The following is a 19,848-nucleotide window of genomic DNA, read 5'->3' on the forward strand; positions in this document are numbered from 1 at the left end:
AGGAAAAAAGAAAAATGTAGCTCAACATAATGCATTCTGAAACATTTACCCTTTGTTCAACATTTCTTTAGTTCGTAGGGTCATGGTCGTCTGGATTACTGGGCAGGCAGTATGCATGTAAACTGGATGGTTTTTCCTATCTCACAGATACAGGAGACACAGCATTTATTGGTGCTGTGATGACAATCCCATAGTTGACTTGGTTTATTGAGCTATCACTATGCGTGGGTCTAAAAGGTTATTCTCAGATGTGTGTACAAAGGCCTTAACTGTTTGTGTGTGGGGTGGTGGTCCGTAATTAATGCATTCAGCTGCCCTTTCTCTTGCTTTGTTTATAACACTCAAAGCGGACTTTTGTTTTTGTTCATCCGTAGGAAAGAGTACTGAGGTGTGTTTCCTTCTCTGAGCCTGTGACAGTATTCCCTCTGGGCAGCGGTGTGTTTTTCTGAGATTTTTTAAATTCTTTTTTATGTATACGTCAAGACAGAAGGATACCATCCTGCCCAAGACCCCATCCCACTTTCTTGGCAGATAGATAAAAGGGATTGCTTCATTTCATTTATTCATGCTACTTTTAGCGCTCAGAAATATCAAGTACAAAATTAAACTTATTTAGAGATCTAACAAAAAGAAAAGCAAATAATTTGAAAGCTTATGAGGATTTTTCCACCCTCATGGCTGACTGAATTATAAATTATAGTAAATGAAAAAAATTATTTTGTTACATTAGTTTCATGACATATGACAAAAATGATAGTGTAATTGAAAGGAATTGACTGATGAAAGATTTTGGTTTATGGAAATCATAGACAAAATATTGATTTTACAAAGAACAAAATAACATTTACTGTAATGTACTGCAAATTTGCATAACTAATGGTTATATGTGCTTCTGAGTACTGGTATTTCTTCTTCTTCAAATCAGTTTAGGCAGGAAAAAAGGTCTTTTGTTTTGTTTAAGTGTCTCAAATGTGAGGATTTGGTTCTTTAATCTGTTTTGTATTAAAAGCACTGGAACATATAGGATTGCAGCAGAACATTCTTAATGAGCTTAATCTTGTTTGATTGAGGGAAATTGCTTTTGGATGTTTTTTCCTGAATAAATGATTAAGGATGATTAAGAATGATCAACTCAGTCATATGTGAAAGTGACAGTTTGTGCAGCTCTATAACTGCTGGCACACAACACAACCCAAAGGACGGAACTTTTTCCATTCTTTGCCTTCTATGTTTGGTCTCCAGTCTTTCCTGGTGACACCAGGCCAGTCTCAATGAATACTTGTATTGCCTTTAACTGTGGAATAACCTGCATATTAATTAATAATGACGAGTCCTCAACCTTAACCTGCCTTATTTAAATTCTGTGATTAGGAGCTTTGAATGTTTGTTGTGATTGCCTCCAGCAACGTAACATTTAATTTTACACAAGGGTCAGGGTTTGTTGTTCTGCTCTGCGTCTGATGAAAGCATGAAGCCAGTTTTTGTGGACCTCTTATGAGGGAACGCAGACAGATAGACACAAAGGCAGCCATCAGCACAACAAATCACAGTGATGAACTAATCCGAGGCCATTGTTTGGCCATTGAGAGGGAACAAAACAAGAGGACTGAATGATGTTGAATGGGAGGTGACGGACAGTCTTCGCCCTCGACTCGCCTCACTGGTTATTATGGAAAGGTGCAGATTCACTCAGTCACATCTGTTGTCAGGGCAACCAGTGGAATCTGCGTGGCATCTAGTAATAAAGGAAGCTTGCTGTAAACTAAATTGAGATGAGAGCAAATGCGTGTTTTTTGAGGATGGAGGAGTGCAGCGTCTGTGAAATGTAAATGAAGGAGACATTTCACATGGAGGAACACAGGTTTATCTCATTACTGCTGCGTCTTTCTATGCCTTTGGATTAAAGACTGAGTGGGCTAAGCTGCCAGCGAACAGACACACAGCAGCGGTGATGCCGGCTGTGTGAGTAACACAGGGTGGATTAACCTACACACAAATAAAATCAAAGAGACGCTGTGGTGTATTAACACACACACGGCTTTATTCTCTTAGTCATATCATATAATGCTGATTCATGGCCAATTGTTACATTCTGTGAAGCTGATGTATTTAGCTAGCAGGCTGAGTTTGGCTCAATTCCTTCGGAATTAAATTTTCCAAACACTCAAACTCATCAGTACAGTCTTTACTTATTATTACAAACCTGCTGTATCTATTTAGAAATGACTGAATAAAATGTCGAAATATGACAATCTTTAGATTTCTTTCTGCAACTAGCGGTCAGTCTGTTAGTAATGAAAGATTACTTTTATTAAGTAATGAGATAGTAATTGAGGGGAAGACTTCTTGAAGTAGTTTAGTTGGGACTGAAATAAAGAGAAAAGTGCGTGGTTTATATGAGGCAACGTTCAACTTGTAGTTCCCAAAGTAGAAGCTATCCAAATAACTACCAAGAAGAACAGTCATACCTCCAGGGATAGGTCAGGGTTACACAATGGTAGAAGATGATGATTGTCGTCCCCAATTGTTTGATTTTGTTAATGAAGTCCCATGAGATCATCACTACTATGACCTGTGGGAATAGAAGGGTCATAGAGCTACAAAAGGGTGAAAACCAATAGACCTGAGGAATGAAATCAGTTATTAGTCTCGCTTCTGATAAATAATCACTGTCATGTTTGAAGTAAAAAGAACAAATATTTGTTCAGTGCTGTTAAAAAAAGCATCATATTGAGTTAATAAACCAGTCACTCAGTAATGTGTGATTAACCATTGGTTGTGTGTTGACAGAAGAATGCAAGGTCAGTCAGACTGCATGGACATGTCTCCAGCATACTATCATTCCAGCTCTGTCATGAAGTCGTGCCAACATTTCAGCGTGCTCTGCTCTACTGTGTCTGTCGCTGTGATGCTGCATTGTGTGCATGTTTGAAGTGCACAGCAGCACTCTGTTCTGAATCAGCCATCCAGAAACGGAGCGTCTTTCCTCTGTAATACCAGGCATCTGATATAACAGAGGAATGAATGTACGGATGTCAGCATGACATCTTAAAGCGTCTAAGTTAATTAAAATGTCTGGAATATAAAGACATTTGGATTGGAGCGCTTAAATGGGTCACTGGGTCATAGCGCTATACTCTGTCTGCCTCTTCGCTGCTTTTTGTTCCATGAAATGGTTTTTAAACCAAAGTCCGATGGAATAAGATCATTGGTCCATTTTATGTAACACTTTCAAAGAAAGCCAATTTAAACTAATCCAGTGTCATCCATCTGGATTATGGGGTCATTCTGCCCTTCATGATGTGGGCGTCCTGTCTGTGCTGGCAATCTGTGTAGCCACACTAATAAAATCAGTATCACATACTAAGATGATGGACATGATGAATTTTATACCCGTCATGTGTTACTCATTTTCACTGTCCTCCCATAATGGATTTGACAAAGCAAACTGGAGGAACAGCAGCTGAAATATGTAGGTTGATGTCTTGTGTACTCAATGTAAAAAACAGTGTAATAAGATAGTAAATGCTAAATACTAGATGAATTGTTTCAGTTTACGGTTGAAATCTGTTTTGGCAGTAAACTCCAGTGAACATGAACCCAACTCAATGATTTTCACAGCATCAATTTGACTTTTTCACTCAGTCATTCAGTATTAAACTAACTTTATCAGACTTTGTCTGACTTTAACCTGATCGACTGAAATGAGAGAAACACTTTTCACTTACCTTTGACAGAGTGTCAGTGTAGGTTGGGGGAGCTGGAACTAGATGAGTACACTGGACATTTGGACTGAACTTTAAAAATTTCATTAGATCTCAATATAAACCCTGACCTTAAATTCAGTCTCTGATTCTGCTCGTCCACCTGTGGACTTCAGTGCTGACCTGTACTTATTAAAGCTGAATTCTCTCTCTTTCAGACTCTTTCTTTTTCTTTCTCTTACTCCTCCTTGTCACTGCATGTCTGCATCACTTCCTCCTCACCCTTTCATTTTTTCCCTTTCTTTTGGCCAGGTTTGCAGCCTCACACATTTGTATCATCCTTGCTTTCTGTTGTTTTGGAGTGTTTTAGGGAGGAAGACCTACTGGATAATTTTATCTTAGAAAGCAAAGATTAAACTGTTTAATTATAGGAGGAGAGAATAGTCAAGGATTACAGGATTTATATGTACAGTACTCTTATTTATGCTTAAACTACTTGGTTGTGTGATACCTTTTACAAACCCACATAGATCAGGATCTGTTGAGGCTTTCTCAGCGATGCAGCCTTTATTTTGTGTTATGTTGTGCTTAGATTTTAGGTTTTGTTTTTGTGTGTTGGTTCTGTTTATGTAGATGCTGCGTTACCAAGTCATTAACTGATGCCATGCTCCAGAGATCCGAAATGGATTGACAATAGCTCATTGATTTCTAACTCAATATACACTCGCGCTCACCCATGTGGGGTTTATTGATTGACTGTATTCCCCAGTTTCTCTGTGGTGTAATCAAGTGCGGAAAATAATGGACTAAATCACTTCTCAGAGTTCCTAGCCAAAGACTGCTGCTCTCAGTTTCCTGAAAATTTACTCCATTTTGGCAAGACTTAAATGATGTATCAAATACGAAATAAACTTTCGTTTGACTTGATTTGAAATAAACTTTGGTAATTTAGACAAATTACTTTAAAGCAAATAAGCAGCCAGTATGGTTTTAAAGCAAATCGTGTGGGCTGTTGAGTTCAAACAGCATCATCCTCATCATCTCGTGCCTTAAAGTGTTCTGAAGGGCTCTTGTCATTCTGCTGTGTGTGTGTGTGTGTGTGTGCGTGTGTGTGTGTGTGTGTGTGTGTGTGTGTGTGTGTGTATGGGGGGGGGTATACTGACATTACTGCAGTATCCTCTAAGTTGCGTCAGAAGCAATAGAATATGGGATTTGAATTTTTAGCAGCAACAGAATAATACGCATGGATTTTGTGAGAGGTGTGGGTAATGGCTATATAACACAGCTTTGCATAGCGTTTTGGATGTGTGTTCCTCATTGCTAGACAATGAGTTTGTTACCCCCCCCCCCCGCCCGCCCCCTCCCCGAATGGAGCTTCATAGCTTTGCTTTCCCCGGAGAACACCAGTGGATTGAAGCCATGAGGCGTGATATTGTCTAGTTTCATCTGGCAATGCATTTTCATCCAGAACTCTCCTGTCCTATCTCATTGTAGTGTGATTGTCTTATTGCCTCCATGAATGTGTGTTGGGTAGGTCTGTTGTGATCAGTTGTGTGTTATGATGCTGGATGGACCAGCACTGCTCAGTTCAGTGGGTCAGGTAAGGTAGTGTTTCCTTCTCTTGCTCCACGCACGTTTACGAGGTGTGTGATCTGTCACCATTTCAACAACTGATAACTTTCTAGTATAAAATTTGGTATTAAATGTTTCGACCGCTACCGCCTCCAACTTATTGGACTGTCCTTTTTTATTTGTTTTTGTGACCATAGCAGTGCAGTGGGGTTTGGCGTCGACACCAAATGATCCATAATGTTTACGTCAGTAGATACTAGTCAAAACCTGAAGCTCCTCAGGCGATAAATGGTTGGTGCAACTAAAGGCTAACGTAATTCTACACACACATCAAAATAAGCCCAACTACCGTAGGTGATGTCATTACGAAATGGGGTTTGAGATGAAAAGATTCTATTTCTGTCTCATCCAGTGGTTTTATACAGGTCAATAGTTGTAGTTCTTTCATTGCCATCTGTCGTAGAGTGGACATAGACTGTCTTTATGTAACTTCATCGGTGTAACGCCTTCCTATGAAAGGTTCATCACTGGTATGAAAGCTGTAATGGCTATGAGCATTGCCTCAGTCATGTTTATATAACATGTTTATATATACGTGTAGTTCATTCTTTTGTTTGAACAACTGTAGCTCATGCAATACTTTAACTGTCTAAAGTCTTTTTATTGCTATCTTTGCTGCGTTTTTCGACATCAGTAGTTCTCACATTTCCTCTGGGCACATCTTCGCTCATCATTCTTTAAATTAAATGGGAGTATAAAGTGATGAGAGGATAAGAGTGTGCCCTCCTCCTTCTTCCCTCCATCTGTGGTTTTGTTAATGGGGCTCTGGGGGTTTTCATAGGTCATCTTACTGCAGCACATTCATACTCTATGGACATCTGAGGCTAGGAAACTACAGAGAAGTGACATTTTGTTCATGTAGATTCCTTTGAGGGATAAAGGAGGAGATATAACAGTCGCTATTTACCTGTAGAGCAGGTAAATAGCTGTGAATCAAATTAATTAATGTTTACACAACACAAGATGGCCTCAGAGTAAATATTGACCTGCTTCTAAATTACCTTCAGCGGCAACAGAATCGTTTTTGTGTGAACACAGCTGAAGCGTTTTTATGCCCAAGTCATTTAAGGAATTTATGTTTTCATATTTAGTTCATCTTAATGCCTTTTTGTTTTTTTGATGCATTATTTCAAAAGTTGGTTGCATAACTATTCAGAACAGCAGTGGTTCAGATGAGACATTAAGACAATATGACTCGAGCTGTTAAAAGGCTCTAGGAGCAGAATTAAACATGAATAAAATGCTGTGCTGTCTGAAATGACAATGTCACTGAATTAAAAGGTGGTTGAATACTGCACCAAACTGATTAGTAAATGATTGTCAAAAAAAGTGATGAGACACGAGATGACTTGGCAGTTTGCTTCACATTTTATCCAGCAGTGCTTTATCATGTGTTTTTTACGTGGCCACCAGATAATTCAGTTTGATGAGTTGTTTGTTTTGTGTGGGTGTGGGAGAGCAGCCTGTTTGAACTTGAAAGCAGTATTTTAGGCAGAGCAGTGATCAGTGATAGACTTCCTGCCTGCCCCACCTTGGGTTTGGCCTCAGTGTTGGTGTGTGCGTGTGTGTGTGTGTGTGTGTGTGTGTGTGTGTGTGTGAAGCTAGAGCAAAGGTGATGTCAACACAAAGCAAAGCAGAAGCATAACATAAAGCCTCTTTGTGTTCCAGCATGTGGATACTGTTCTCTGTTTTGCCCAGCAAAATCAGGAAAAAAGGCATGTCAAACCTTCATTGTACACATATAGAGAAATTAATATCTGATGTACACATAAATATAATATTGTTTTAAAGCTTTTAGCTTGATACGAATGACTGAATGTCATTCACTTATTTTAGGTACTTTCTGCACAATCTTCTGTGAATTCTTGAAGATTGAAATGCTTTTACAATCATTATATTTGTGCTCAGCATCTCCAAATATGCAATTACTTGCATATTTGAGACAGTATATGCAATTACTTGCATATTTGAGACAGTAAAGGATCATTGAAAATAATCGTAATCAGATGTTGCAGCTCCAGTTAAGATCACTTAAACACTTTCCTGGTACCAGTGATTATCACCCTTATACATAAAATGTATAAGTAAAACCCCACTTTAAATGACGGTGTAATGCAGTGACATGTATTTTATTATGTAAACAAAACTTTCCGTGAAACAGAAACTTTTAGCCTCAGCCCTGGTGTGTATGCTGAATATTTCCTTCCAGCTTGAGCGGTCCAATGGAAAAAAAAAGCTCGTCTACAGCTCCTCTTTCCCCACAGGAGGCTCCTCTCCCCCCCCCTCTGTCTCTTCACACCCGACTGATCCCCCCCAGGCAGAAGCCTCTGCAGTCAAATTCACAGAAACCATATGTCTCACTTCACCTTAAAGCAAGCTGCAAGCAAGCAAGTCTTTTCTGCCTTTGCATGTGATTAGAATATTTTTTACTCTGACATTCTGTAATTGAGACCATTACTAATTTCTTTGTTGGCACATATAGTTTCCTTAGTTTTGATACAACAGCTTATCAAATATTGATTATACTTTGTGATAATTTTACAGACTAAAAATATTCAGTGTCGTAAAGAGACTCAGAGGTTTCCCTTTTATGGCATATGTGAATACAGAGAGTTCCTTTGCTTAATTATTGAAATAAATTTCACAGAAATGAGCTGAGTAGGAAATGAAACAAATAACTTCTGCAGATAAGAGAAGATGTGCAGTGGATGTCAAAGCAGAGTGATGAAGATGATCGAATAAAAATATGTGAAAATTATACAGACTGTACAACTTAATTTAAATAAGAAATTAACTGTTAGAGACAGATATGAGGTTCTCATTTTTTATTCATACGCTGCATTTTACCCACTTTTGATTTGTTCTAGTCTTCATCTGCCAGCACTAAACACCCCACTGCTTTTCCAGTGTGGCTCACAGCTTGAGTGGATGGACAGTACATTAGGATTGGTGTACAAGCTTTCTCTGGAAGTAGTCATAAATTACCAAGGATACTCAGCTGCTGTTATCAAGTGTGTTGGAACATTGTGTCCTTAGTGCTTTCCAGATATGTTGTCTGTCTGTGTTTGAGGCAGTTGCACATCGTCCAGCTGTGGTTAGGTGCTGTAGTTTCCCTTTAATTCTGGTTTTAAACATCTCTTCTGAATCTCTTGATCTGGTTTCACCCAATCCCATTATTTCCTCCCTGTTTCTCAAACAAATGCCGGTTTACTTCAACCCAGGTACTGCTCCACACTGAGACAGAACTGTCTGTCAGAGGACTAATACGGCACAATCTCAATGCTATAATCTCAGTTCAGTGTTTTTTATCACAGAGAACACCATAAAGAATCACGGATGACTAAGTCATTTTCGTTTGGTTTTAACATTTTCGTTTTCCAGTCATCATAACATTTGTAATGTCTTTGTTAATCTATATAAGAAGGTGTCTACAAATAACAAAGGTCCATTTGTTATGAGTATAAAACCATTTACTAATGGTGCCTGAACAATATTTTTCAAAAATATGATAAAATATGATCCACCCTATAGCTATCCATATTCTCATTAGGTAATAAGCTTTTGAATATTTTCATATTCCAGGTAGTCCTTGAATCATGAACGTTTTGACTTACGAACACTTGGAGAAAAGAAGAAACGCACGCCGCCATTTCTGATTATTGTCCTGCAGTTCTGCTTTCTATCACAACCTCCACCAAGCAGCACTGCTGCGTTCACGCAGCTCCAACACTCATCTCCTCTTTTTGTTTTTTGTTGTTGTCTCTGTGAGCATCTCAGAGCGTCAGGCTTTGTAGCTTTGATACTTTACTGTTCATTATGGATGATAAAGAAAAGCTTAATGAAGACAGTGGTAGTGTGACGATCTCTGTGATGACAACTCTGCCTCTGACCGACAATAACTCCCCCCTCTTTCTCCTCTTCCTTTGCTCTAAACGTAAGATGCATGCTACATACTGCTGTACGGTAGTAGATTGTCATCATCAACACCTGGCTCTGGCTGGTCGAGAGTTCCCTGAAGTGTTTTCTTCCTCTTCTCCTCGAGGATTAAGTTATAAGAAGCAAAAGCTTCTTGAAAACTAATCTGAATTCAAAACAATCAGGTGAATCACGAGTGGCACTTAACGCTAGATATTGGAACTATACGTACGTGTGTTAACATGATGTTTTACATCTACACACATACAGTAGGTGTATGATGTGTTTTCAATACAATAGCATGTAAAACTCATGTGAAACGCTAGCAACCTTCGCCCTTGTGACACTGCCAAATAACATTATTGTATCCACGTTGACCTGCATCGCCAGGGTGTTTACATTTCTTACATGCAGCCTTGTCTTGATGGATCAATGCTGTTGATCAATTGGCTCTTTTGTCGCTATAGTACAGCGACAAATAAGTCTCACTCTGTCTGTTGGCACAGCTTGACTGAGCAGCTGAAGGGAAGGATTGTGTTGTTCAGATTTATCATCTTTTTGTTTCTGAGTCACGTTAGTGGAAAATAGATTGATGGAGTGGATGAGGGAATAAATAGCTTGTGTCGGGAGGAAGATAAAAGAAGTTTCCCTCTGTCATTTCCTGTGTTTGCGCCAGGCTGTCGTCTCCCTTTAGCAAGTTCCGCACTCCCAGCTCCATTGATGTGATGCCCTGATGTTTGTGGGAGTTGGAGTAGCACTTGTGAGCTCATTGCATGTACACACCACAGGCCGGTAAAAATCACCATTACATAGATATGATACATCCACCTCATCCTGAGGGTTTCCCTGTTGTTTTACTTGAATTGGTGGTAGTTTATTCCCTTTATTGATTGCTGTTTTTATTAAGAGCTAATCTATAGATTATTTTTAGCCACGCTAGCAGCATGGATCCTGGACGGTCAGTCGGTGCATCACTGGTTCAGACTGGAAAGTCCACATCTAATGGGTTGGCACACATTTTCAACTTCATGGTTCTCAAACTACAAATCCAAATAATTTAAATGATCTCCTGACAGTTACACTGTAGTGCTAGTGTAGCTTTCATATTTGATTTAAGTAAAGACATGATTCTAAAATGACTCAGTAACTGCAAGACCATTATCCCTGTACCTGCCCAGCGCAGAGCTTTATATCTTACCAAAGGTCTGAAAAGAGTATTCCAATTCAAATGAAATAACATACTGTAGATTAATCAAATAAAGTACAAGTGTTAACATGTAGACTGTCTGCTGTGGAAAGTCAAAGATAAAGTTTGTTTTTTCTTTATAGCAGCATTTCCATTGAACATGATAAAAGTTAATGTTTCTAAAAGAGTCAGATTAAGTAATACCTTTGTTATTTCTTGCTGATTAATAGAATCACTTAGTGTCAAACCAGTGAACATCTAAGTATTTCCCTGATAACTCCCAGTAGATAGATACCCTGTTGTGTTGTTTGTGTCCACCCTCCCTGTGATATTCCAGATGACCTGAGAGCCGACTGGAATCACAGGGTTACTGTGGCCCGTATGCCTGCTGCTATGTGAAGCAGACACGTGTGTCCTATGATACATATGTTGCTCCTCATGTTAATAATCCCGCTCTCTTACCCTCAGTCCCACTTTCTAGTTGACGTTCGATACGTGCGTGGACTGTCGAGTGAGCAGCAGCCATCTGTGTGCTCGTACCTTGGAATATCCTGCAGCCAACTGATTAATGACTGTGCTGGTGTGTATGAGGCAAAAAACGTAGGTTTATTCAAAGGAAACCCTGATCTGATCTCAGTTGTTTTTGGAAATGCAATGTTGAATATAAATCCAAGTGAATTTAAGGTTCCAGAGGGGGTGCACATTACGCTGCAGATGGAAAATGGCATGTTATATTCTAAACTCAGCCTGCAAATGCTAATAGTTTTTATTATTAATGTTATCTTTTCAATAGGTAACAATTTAGAGTAGATAATTATTTTACAGCACAATATTTGCGACGAAAAGATGTTGATCTTGACGTTTAGTGTTGAGGGTTACATACAAATTACATACAGGGGGATCAATTTAACACTGCTCATATATAATCATCAAACTGTTGGCTTGAAATGATCAAAACTGATGCAGAACAATTTTCCTACATATTAACACAACACCCACAGGGCAACTCTCACAGATATGATTGTGTTATTTTTGCAGCTAAAGTCGCCTTGAGCTGTTCGCCTCAAGCAGAGGTGAGGACATGCCAATGTTTTGATCCTCACGGGCATGAATTGTTAAAATCTCATCACTAGCTGCTGGAGTGTGAATATAGCATTTTGGTGCAACCGTTTGTAACGGCATTCTCCTTTTTAAAGGAGAGGAGACTGAAAAAAAATTTCTCAATCATTGTGTCAGAATTATTTACAACAACAGTTCCTTCTGGTTCAATTTCTAGATGTGTGGTCAAACCGATGAATATGTGATGCTGTGGCCATCTGTTGATATTTCAAGAATTAAATTTAGAAAATTGTTCCAACTGAAAGACTCTGTGTTAATAAAAAAAAAAAAAAAAAGGTCCTAAGACAGTTTGTTTTATTATCATTATTCACAGCTGGGATGATGAACGTTGACACTGCAGGATTTTTCACAGGCTGCAGCTGCTAAAGACACAGTACACATTAAAAGTTGTGTGTTCTGCTTGTGTATGCGCGTGGAAAAAAAGCAAAAGGATTTAAACCCACCTCCAGGGCATGTCAGCAGTTTGCTCGTGTGTGTTTCAGCGCTTTGTTTGTCCGTGTGCACTTTGCTGACATGGCAACTAGAGTTTCCACCTAATAATATTTTAGATTGACTTATATAATCGTCTGCTTTTGAACAATACAGTGAGCAGATTTACTTTACAAGAGGCACCAGAGGCTATTTGGAGGCCTGAGCTTAAAGAGTGCTCCTTTATCTGACCGTTGTGCAGCCTTCAGAGGATCCTATGGAGACGATGTACTCTGTGAACTCCCAATCCTTTTACTTTCCTTTCCTCTAAGATCAGTTCTCTCTTCAGAGATAAAGCAAACAGCAAGACACTAACATCACTTCAACACATCAGTTCCTTCGGTTTCTTAGACTTGAGATCAAAACCCCTCCTCAGACTGCAGTGTCTGATGTGAAACTTGTTATAGCGATGAAGAGTTTGCATTCATATCTTTTTTAAAAATATATGAATGATACCACAAGGTTGACATTTATGGCCTTCAGTGAAGTTATTAGTGCTAGATAATATTTAAAGATGATGGCATGGGTAAACACTAAAACAGCATGTATTCATTCTCCCAGTGAGAATGCTAATGAAGTATTTAGCCCCAAGTACAGTATTGAATGAGGCTTTGTGTATGAAATTTTGTTTTATCACTGGCTCACAGATTCATTAAAGGCAATACATCCCCGAGTCTAAAATTGTAGTAGTAGTGTTAAATGATTCCAGCTCCATTTCGTATTTAAAACCCGAATGACTTGTTTTTATACAGATTACATGTACCCTTTTGTTTTGTTTTCAAAGGCGGACCGCAGCAGTAGCGATGTCAACATCCTCAGCATTCCGGTGCCTATTCGCCGCGGTGGCTCAGAATCCAACCTGGACGTGGTGGATAGTCTGGGTCTGGACGAAGTGGGCCTGGATTTCACCAAAGGAGCTCTGGGTATCGACAGCCTGCAGCAGAAGATCCTCAAGGTCAGAGCAGATGGAAGGTGCCTCGTGTGAGGGTTTTACGATATTTGACTTGGAAAGGGAACTGCACACGATTCTCAGTATGAGAATCTTAGGGGGGTTTTTGTATCACAGTGTCCAAATCAAATAATGACATGGTTCCTGTTCAGATTTCAACTGTGGCACGGCAGATACTTATTGAATAAGCCATTATATTAATTTGTCGGTTAATAAGAAACTGTGTTCTGTGGCATTTTCTTCACAGCTCTAGTTGTCTCATTTAACAAATGGCTTCTAGAGTACAATTATTTTCACTTTAGGAAGATGAGATGTCAGTGTAATATGCTTTGATCACTCTAGGTTGATTCATTGTCTTATTCTAAGTTAATAAAGCAAATTTATGTCTGCAATTTAATGCAAATGAAGAGATAATTTCCAAGCCTTATACTAAATTATGGCTCCCAGTGAATGCAAAGTTGTGCAACACTTTAGCTTGTATTGTGATGTAGTGAGAGACCATCTGTGTTTATTGTGGACTTTTAAGATACCAGAACTTATTTTTAACTGTAGATTTAAACATTACCTGCTCTCCGAGTGGACATTTTGAAACAAAAGCAAATTTTCAGTGACAGAAGTGTTGGATGTTAACATTGGGTGTCAACCTATGTATACTAGTTCCACGCAGAAGTACCAGACATGTTTTTTTTTGCTTTTAGGTGACAGAGCAGATAAAGGTTGAACAGACCGCTCGAGACCAGAATGTTGCAGAGTACCTGAAGCTGGTGAACAACGCCGATAAGCAGCAGGTGGCGCGAATACGTCAGGTGTTCGAAAAGAAGAACCAGAAGTCTGCGCACAGCATCGCCAGACTGCAGCGGAAGCTGGAGCAGTACCACCGCCGCATGAAAGAAGGCGAGACCAATGGGAAGCAGAACCACAAGGACGGCGCACACAAGGAGCCTGAGAGTCAAAGCAAGGAGGGAAGCCTGCGGGACGTCAGCGTCACCGGGCGCCACCCGGCGCTCGATAAAGTGAAGACAATCGGACCCGGCGTGTCGCTGTCGCCACCGTTCTTCTTCAACAAGTCGCGGGAGTTTGCCAACCTCATCAGGAATAAGTTTGGCAGCGCAGACAACATTGCCCACCTCAAGAGCTCCATGGAGACGGGGTCGGGGCTGCAGGTGGAAAGTGGGGGGAGGGGTCTGAGCGGGAGCGCCAACACCGTATCCAAGGCGACCAAGTACCACAGCGATGATGAGTGCTCTACGGGGACGTCTGCATCCGCCGACTCCAATGGACACTTGGCGGGGGGCTCAGGGATGGGGTCTGGCGGTCCCGGGAGGTCCGACTCCGGCGGGCGTCTTGGGGAGGTGCTGGACATGGTCCGGGAGATCCGAGAGGCTCAGTCGCAGCTGGCAGAGGACATGGAGACTCTGAACTCACAGTTCAAACGAGATTACACCTACTTCACGCAAATGATGCAGGAGGAGAGATATCGGTAGGTACCGTTTCAGAAAATGTGTCTCCAGGATGGATTTGACCCTGGAAAAGTCACCCCGTCCTGCAGCCATACGGCCGTTTATCACGGCCCAGATTTTGTCATGAGCGGGTTTCATATAGAAACTGTTTTCCTTTTTCAATACTTTCCAGAAAGAAAGTATGTCTACACATGAATGAGAGGCTCAGGTATTTGAACTCACAGGTTATTGAATGTCACGTCCCATTCACACTACACAAACCTCTCATCCTCGAGCCAACACATTTCATTCCGTCTGTAATAAAGCAGCTCTTTCTCCACACTGAAACAAGGTCTGGGAATTTTCCTCAGTAGTCAGGGATTTCTGGATGATGTAATTGCTGTTGATATTTTTCAGATGTATTTTGCACTCAGTGCTCCAAGTCATTTCATTAACCTCAAAAGAAGACACCACTGCACCTCTGCTGACGACTTCAGAACTACAACTTCTGTTTAGTTTGGGTCAAAGTATAAAATAATAAAGCTATTTTTTGTGAAACCTTCCCTGTTTGCTAAACCCTCGTGCCCACATCCATGATCCCAGTTTGGGACATCTGATTTAAATAATAATGTTCTCAGACTTGACTAATGTCTTCCACAGAGAATCCAGAGAATATATTTAACAACTGCTTTCACCAGCTGAGGCATTTCAGGTTAAAGAGATAGAACAGGAAATGATAAATTACTTTTATTTTGACATTTCTGGCATTTCTGGTATTTATTTTATAGCCTCATAAACCAACTTTATATCTCTGTGGCAGGGTTGTTACTGCTTTGAAAATGTTTCTGTATTTGTTGTAGAACTTAAAAATCTTTTAATAGTTGGGGGGTTATTATAAGCTTTTACAAACCAAAAATAGACAGTACCTCACACATAAACCCCACATGGTTGTCAAGTCAAACAAGGGTAAATGTTGTCAGCAGCTTAGTTACAAATAGTAGATACACTGCTGTGATTCTCTCTTGCTCTCTCTCACTTTCTCTCTCTCTCTCACACACACACACACACACACACACACACACACACACACACACACACACACACACACACACACACACACACTCCGTTCCATTATGCATTGTTTCTCCCTGTTGTCAGCTCTTTCCTCCTCCTCTGTGTTTCTGTCTGTCAGGTATGAGCGGTTGGAGGACCAGCTGAACGACCTAACGGAGCTCCACCAGCATGAGACCAGTAATCTGAAGCAAGAACTGGCCAGCATCGAGGAGAAGGTGGCCTACCAGGCCTATGAGAGGGCCAGGGACATACAGGTGAAGTGTTTTCTGTCAACACAGACGAACCAAAAAGAGCCTGCAAGTAGCGGTTATATGACAAACTAGACACATTTAGCTTCTATGTAATTTAGGTTTGAAACACTGTGCAGACTTACATCAAAAACTCCAGATTAAAATCAGTTTCCTGTTTCCTGACTGTGAAGATTTGCTGAGTTTCAATTTGTGTCATATTTGACGTATGTTCTACCTTGTAGTATGATTCATAACTCCCAGCTGAAGTATCATAAAAGATCAGCTGTGGTAGAAACAACCTGCTGTTTGGTTAAGAGGAACAGAAGTTACATAACAGAAGTTAAGTATGAATCCCAAAGGATGTTTCTGTAAGAATTAGTCACAGACCGTAGAGCTTAAAAATTAATGTAGTCCAATAGTGGTGGAACTCTGCAGAAGTGGATTTTTTTGGAAGAGCAGAGCTTTTTGTTGGCTATTTGAAAGCATACCTCAGGTCTGTGTTTTGAATGGAAAACACAAGAGTTTTGAATGGATCCCAATTTATACATGCATTCTTTTCCTGCTGATTGCACAATACCGATTACTTTGATGAACAAAATTGCCTGAGAGGTCTAGACAGCCTCGTGTTGCTGGTTCACCGTTGGCTCCAGATGGCAATTTTCAATCCATCATTCAAAAATGAATGAAGCTCGTACATTTTTACATTTTTTGATGAAGTATAGGAACATAGTAGTGCAATAAATGGGATCAAATGAAATCCCATGAATGCATTCTGAACAGCAGCAGTGCTAAGCTAACTCAGGACCACAATTCCTAATAAGAGGTGTTAATTTGTCCGTTACTGACAAAACCTTCAGGGACCACAACCAGAGAGACCACGACTGAGGGATAGCGTGACAAGTTGTGATGCACTTGCTTAGAATAAAGCTGGTCAAGCATAAAACCACCTAAACAACTTGCTGATTCTGTCATAATTACTTGACACACACTGGAGCCACTGTGATAGCTCCACATCCTTCCAAATCTGATAACCAACTGCAGCTCATTTGTTATGCAGCCGATGTTGCTATCATTGCTATTTTAGTTTCACTGGCCTTCCCTTATGACTCCTGTGTGTGTGTGTGTGCGTGTGTGTGTGTGTGTGTGTGTGTTTACAGGAGGTTCTGGAGTCCTGCCAGACTCGAGTGTCTAAGCTTGAGCTGCAGCAACAGCAGCAGCAGACAGTTCAGTTGGAAAACACAGACGCTAAGGTGCTGCTGGGGAAATGCATCAACATCATGCTGGCGATCGTAACCGTGATCTTGGTGTGTGTTTCCACGGCAGCCAAGTTCACCGCCCCGTTGCTACGTAGCCGGGTCCACCTGGCCCTCACCTGTGTGGGTGTGTCTCTTTTAGCGTTGGTGTGGAAGAACTGGGAACATTTGCAGTGTGCTTTGGAGCGATTGATCCTCCCGCACTGAGCTGAGAGACCACAACACTTTGGCTGACCCTGGGTCCAAAAGAACTGTGTGTGTGTGGGGGAGTTTACATATAGCCTTACAGAAGCTCTTGTCCTCTAGTGATTTTAGACACCATGGAAACTTGATTTATTGCACTTGGCATGTCTAAATGGAGTCCACACAAATCCACAAGCCTTTCCCAGAACACATCTCCACAGTAATTCCAACAAACAACACACTGATGGAAGCTGACCACAGCTGTGACGACCCGAATGCTGTCCACGTGGATGAAGAGGGAGACATGTAAACATGGCAGAAGGCTGCCATAATATTATCACTACAGTCCAAAGGATTTGGATCAGTTATAGATGGATAAACTGGGATTGATCGATCAAATGACAGTATACATACGATGAGACTCTGAGATAAGTGAAATCCAAATATACTGTAGATAAGTTGGTTTTCTTGGGTCGTGGAAATAGAGCTTTTATTTTCTTTTAAGTATTACCGTAAAAGCACCTCCTCACTCCTCCGAACAAACTCTCACTGGTCAGCGGATCAGTTTTTGCACAGTATGCCTCCTTGTGCAGCAGTCAGCTGTGACAACACGAGGACACGCATCCACCTGAAGGCCGATTCTTACGGCGTGTCTTTATATTTAAATGTCCCGTGTTTTCTTTGTTGTTGTTTTTCTTGTCAACTGTCTCATTCAAATGGATATTTTTGAAGCTGTTGTTTAAATCTTGAGTGTTCTTGTACTCCACACCTGCTTGTGTGTGTCCTTGTTGTACTTCCTAAAGACTTTTTCACATTTTGTGAAGAACCCCCAGAATCATGTCTGTAAGGTACCTGAAGCCAGAACCAGGAATCAAGTAGCAGGCCAGAATCTATTTACCAGGACTAATAAGCTACTAATGTAACACTTTCTATGTTTGTTTAATTCATAGTTGGTTTTTAAAGGAAAATGTGATGTAAAGAATGGTTGATGTTTAAGGCTTAAAAACACCAGAGTGAGGCTAGCTGTTTTGTCTTTGAGCTATGCTAAGCTAACCAGGTGCTGACATTCTATTTATCCTACAGACATGGCAGTGACACCAACATTCTGATTTTAAGTTTCTGTAAAAATGCTCACAGGAATACTTCATAAATTGTCCAGCTACTCCCTTCCAGTGGTCGGTAAACTGATCAATCAGAACATTATCACCTCTTACAGTTGAATTTAATAACATTATGTCATTACAGTGTTGGGCGGTGGGGCTGTTATGGCTGTTTGGTGTGAACTGTGTCCTGTGTTGTTAGTTCATGTAAAGCGTTTTGTGTTTCTGGGGTCGCTTCATGCATGTGATCTGTGAGTTAACACGTTTCCAAAGACTGCATCTCTAGCGTCCACCAGGTAGCATGTGAACTGTTGCAGGTCTAGTCACCAAGACTAGAGCAAAGCTCTAAATGTGAGCACGCTTTACGCAAAGATCATTATTTTATTGACTTCTTTTTTTATACAGAAGGTGAACTGATCAAAAGAAATGCGTAGAGCGTTTGGTGCTGTGTTCCATTCAGTAGGGAACAGCAGAAATGTAACAGCTCACAGTCCTAACTTGAAAGGATTCCCACCTGTCGAAGCTTGTTTTAAACCCCAGAGAGACCGCGGGTGATTACTGCTACTCTGTTTGAATTGCTCATAGTAATTCCTTTCTGCTTTTTCATGCTTCGCTCTGAAGAGGGAGAGACTCCTTGGAGAGGATGTCTGAAACTGGCACAGAAAGCCCTGCTCAGCCTTTTATGCTTTAAGCTTTGACTCTTAAGATGAAGATTTAATTTTACTTGAAGTAAGTCTGCTCTCTCACTGAAATCATGAAAGTCAATAACCTACAAAGATTTGGTCCATCATCCTTATTTTCGAGCAGCTGTTAGCAGCTAATGTTGTTTTTCCCCACGTGAGTGAATACAGCATGCTACATAGGACAGGGGGAACTGATCAATGTAGCTCCATGCTCCCCGATCCTGTATCACTGTGATGAGGGGGATGAAATGGGACTGATGCCTTTTCAATGCAAATTATGTCTTTTGTGTAACTTTTCTTTTGTCCCTTTAAAAACCAAATATGGAGAATATTAAGGCACTGTAGCCTATTTTAAGATCAAACTAAGGTTACCTTTTTTTCTTAATATTGGTCTTTGATGGATTATTTTTCCATATTGGCTCAAACTTTTTCTGTGTGCTCGTCAGGAGAGACACGCACCTCTCTGAAGCTGATTGTGTAACATGTAATGTATATTTTCACTTTCATTTCTCCCTTATGTGCATTTATTTCTAATTATGGGTTTCCATACCATTTTTTTTTCAACTGAAGAAATAAATCATTGTATTTCTAAGATTATTCTTGGTCTCTTTTTTATATCTCATTCATTATACATTATCCATCTGTCAGGATGTGTGATGTAAGGACAAGAATCAAACCACTCTACCCTGAGCATAAGGAATTCATACATAAATTGGCTGTAAATTAGTTTGACTAGCACCAGCTGCTCAGCTTGATACTGCTGAAGATGAAATTCTCTAAATCTTGTTTGTTCTAGTATCACGAAGAATATCCCTCCATATCTTTTACAAAAACACAAAATTCAGGAATTTAGTACAGCAGTTTTTCCACAATTGGGGACAATGTTGAAAAAATGTGTAAATGCTTTCGAAGT

General features: G+C 40.3%; 1 protein-coding gene across 3 annotated transcripts in view; it reads left to right on the forward strand.

Moving 5' to 3' along the window:
- Positions 1–19,526, forward strand: part of tmcc3 (transmembrane and coiled-coil domain family 3) — a 36,075-nt gene extending 16,549 nt beyond the window's left edge. For all 3 annotated transcript variants that reach the window (XM_068307128.1, XM_068307129.1, XM_068307130.1), the window contains 4 exons: positions 12,809–12,979; positions 13,672–14,453; positions 15,605–15,740; positions 16,874–19,526. In XM_068307128.1, the coding sequence (XP_068163229.1) occupies positions 12,809–12,979; positions 13,672–14,453; positions 15,605–15,740; positions 16,874–17,176 (1,392 nt within the window). In that variant the 3' untranslated portion in view covers positions 17,177–19,526. The remainder of the gene's footprint in view (positions 1–12,808; positions 12,980–13,671; positions 14,454–15,604; positions 15,741–16,873) is intronic.
- Positions 19,527–19,848: the final 322 nt, after the last annotated feature.

This window comes from Antennarius striatus, chromosome 22 (assembly GCF_040054535.1).
Source record: "Antennarius striatus isolate MH-2024 chromosome 22, ASM4005453v1, whole genome shotgun sequence".
Classification (NCBI taxonomy): domain Eukaryota; kingdom Metazoa; phylum Chordata; class Actinopteri; order Lophiiformes; family Antennariidae; genus Antennarius; species Antennarius striatus.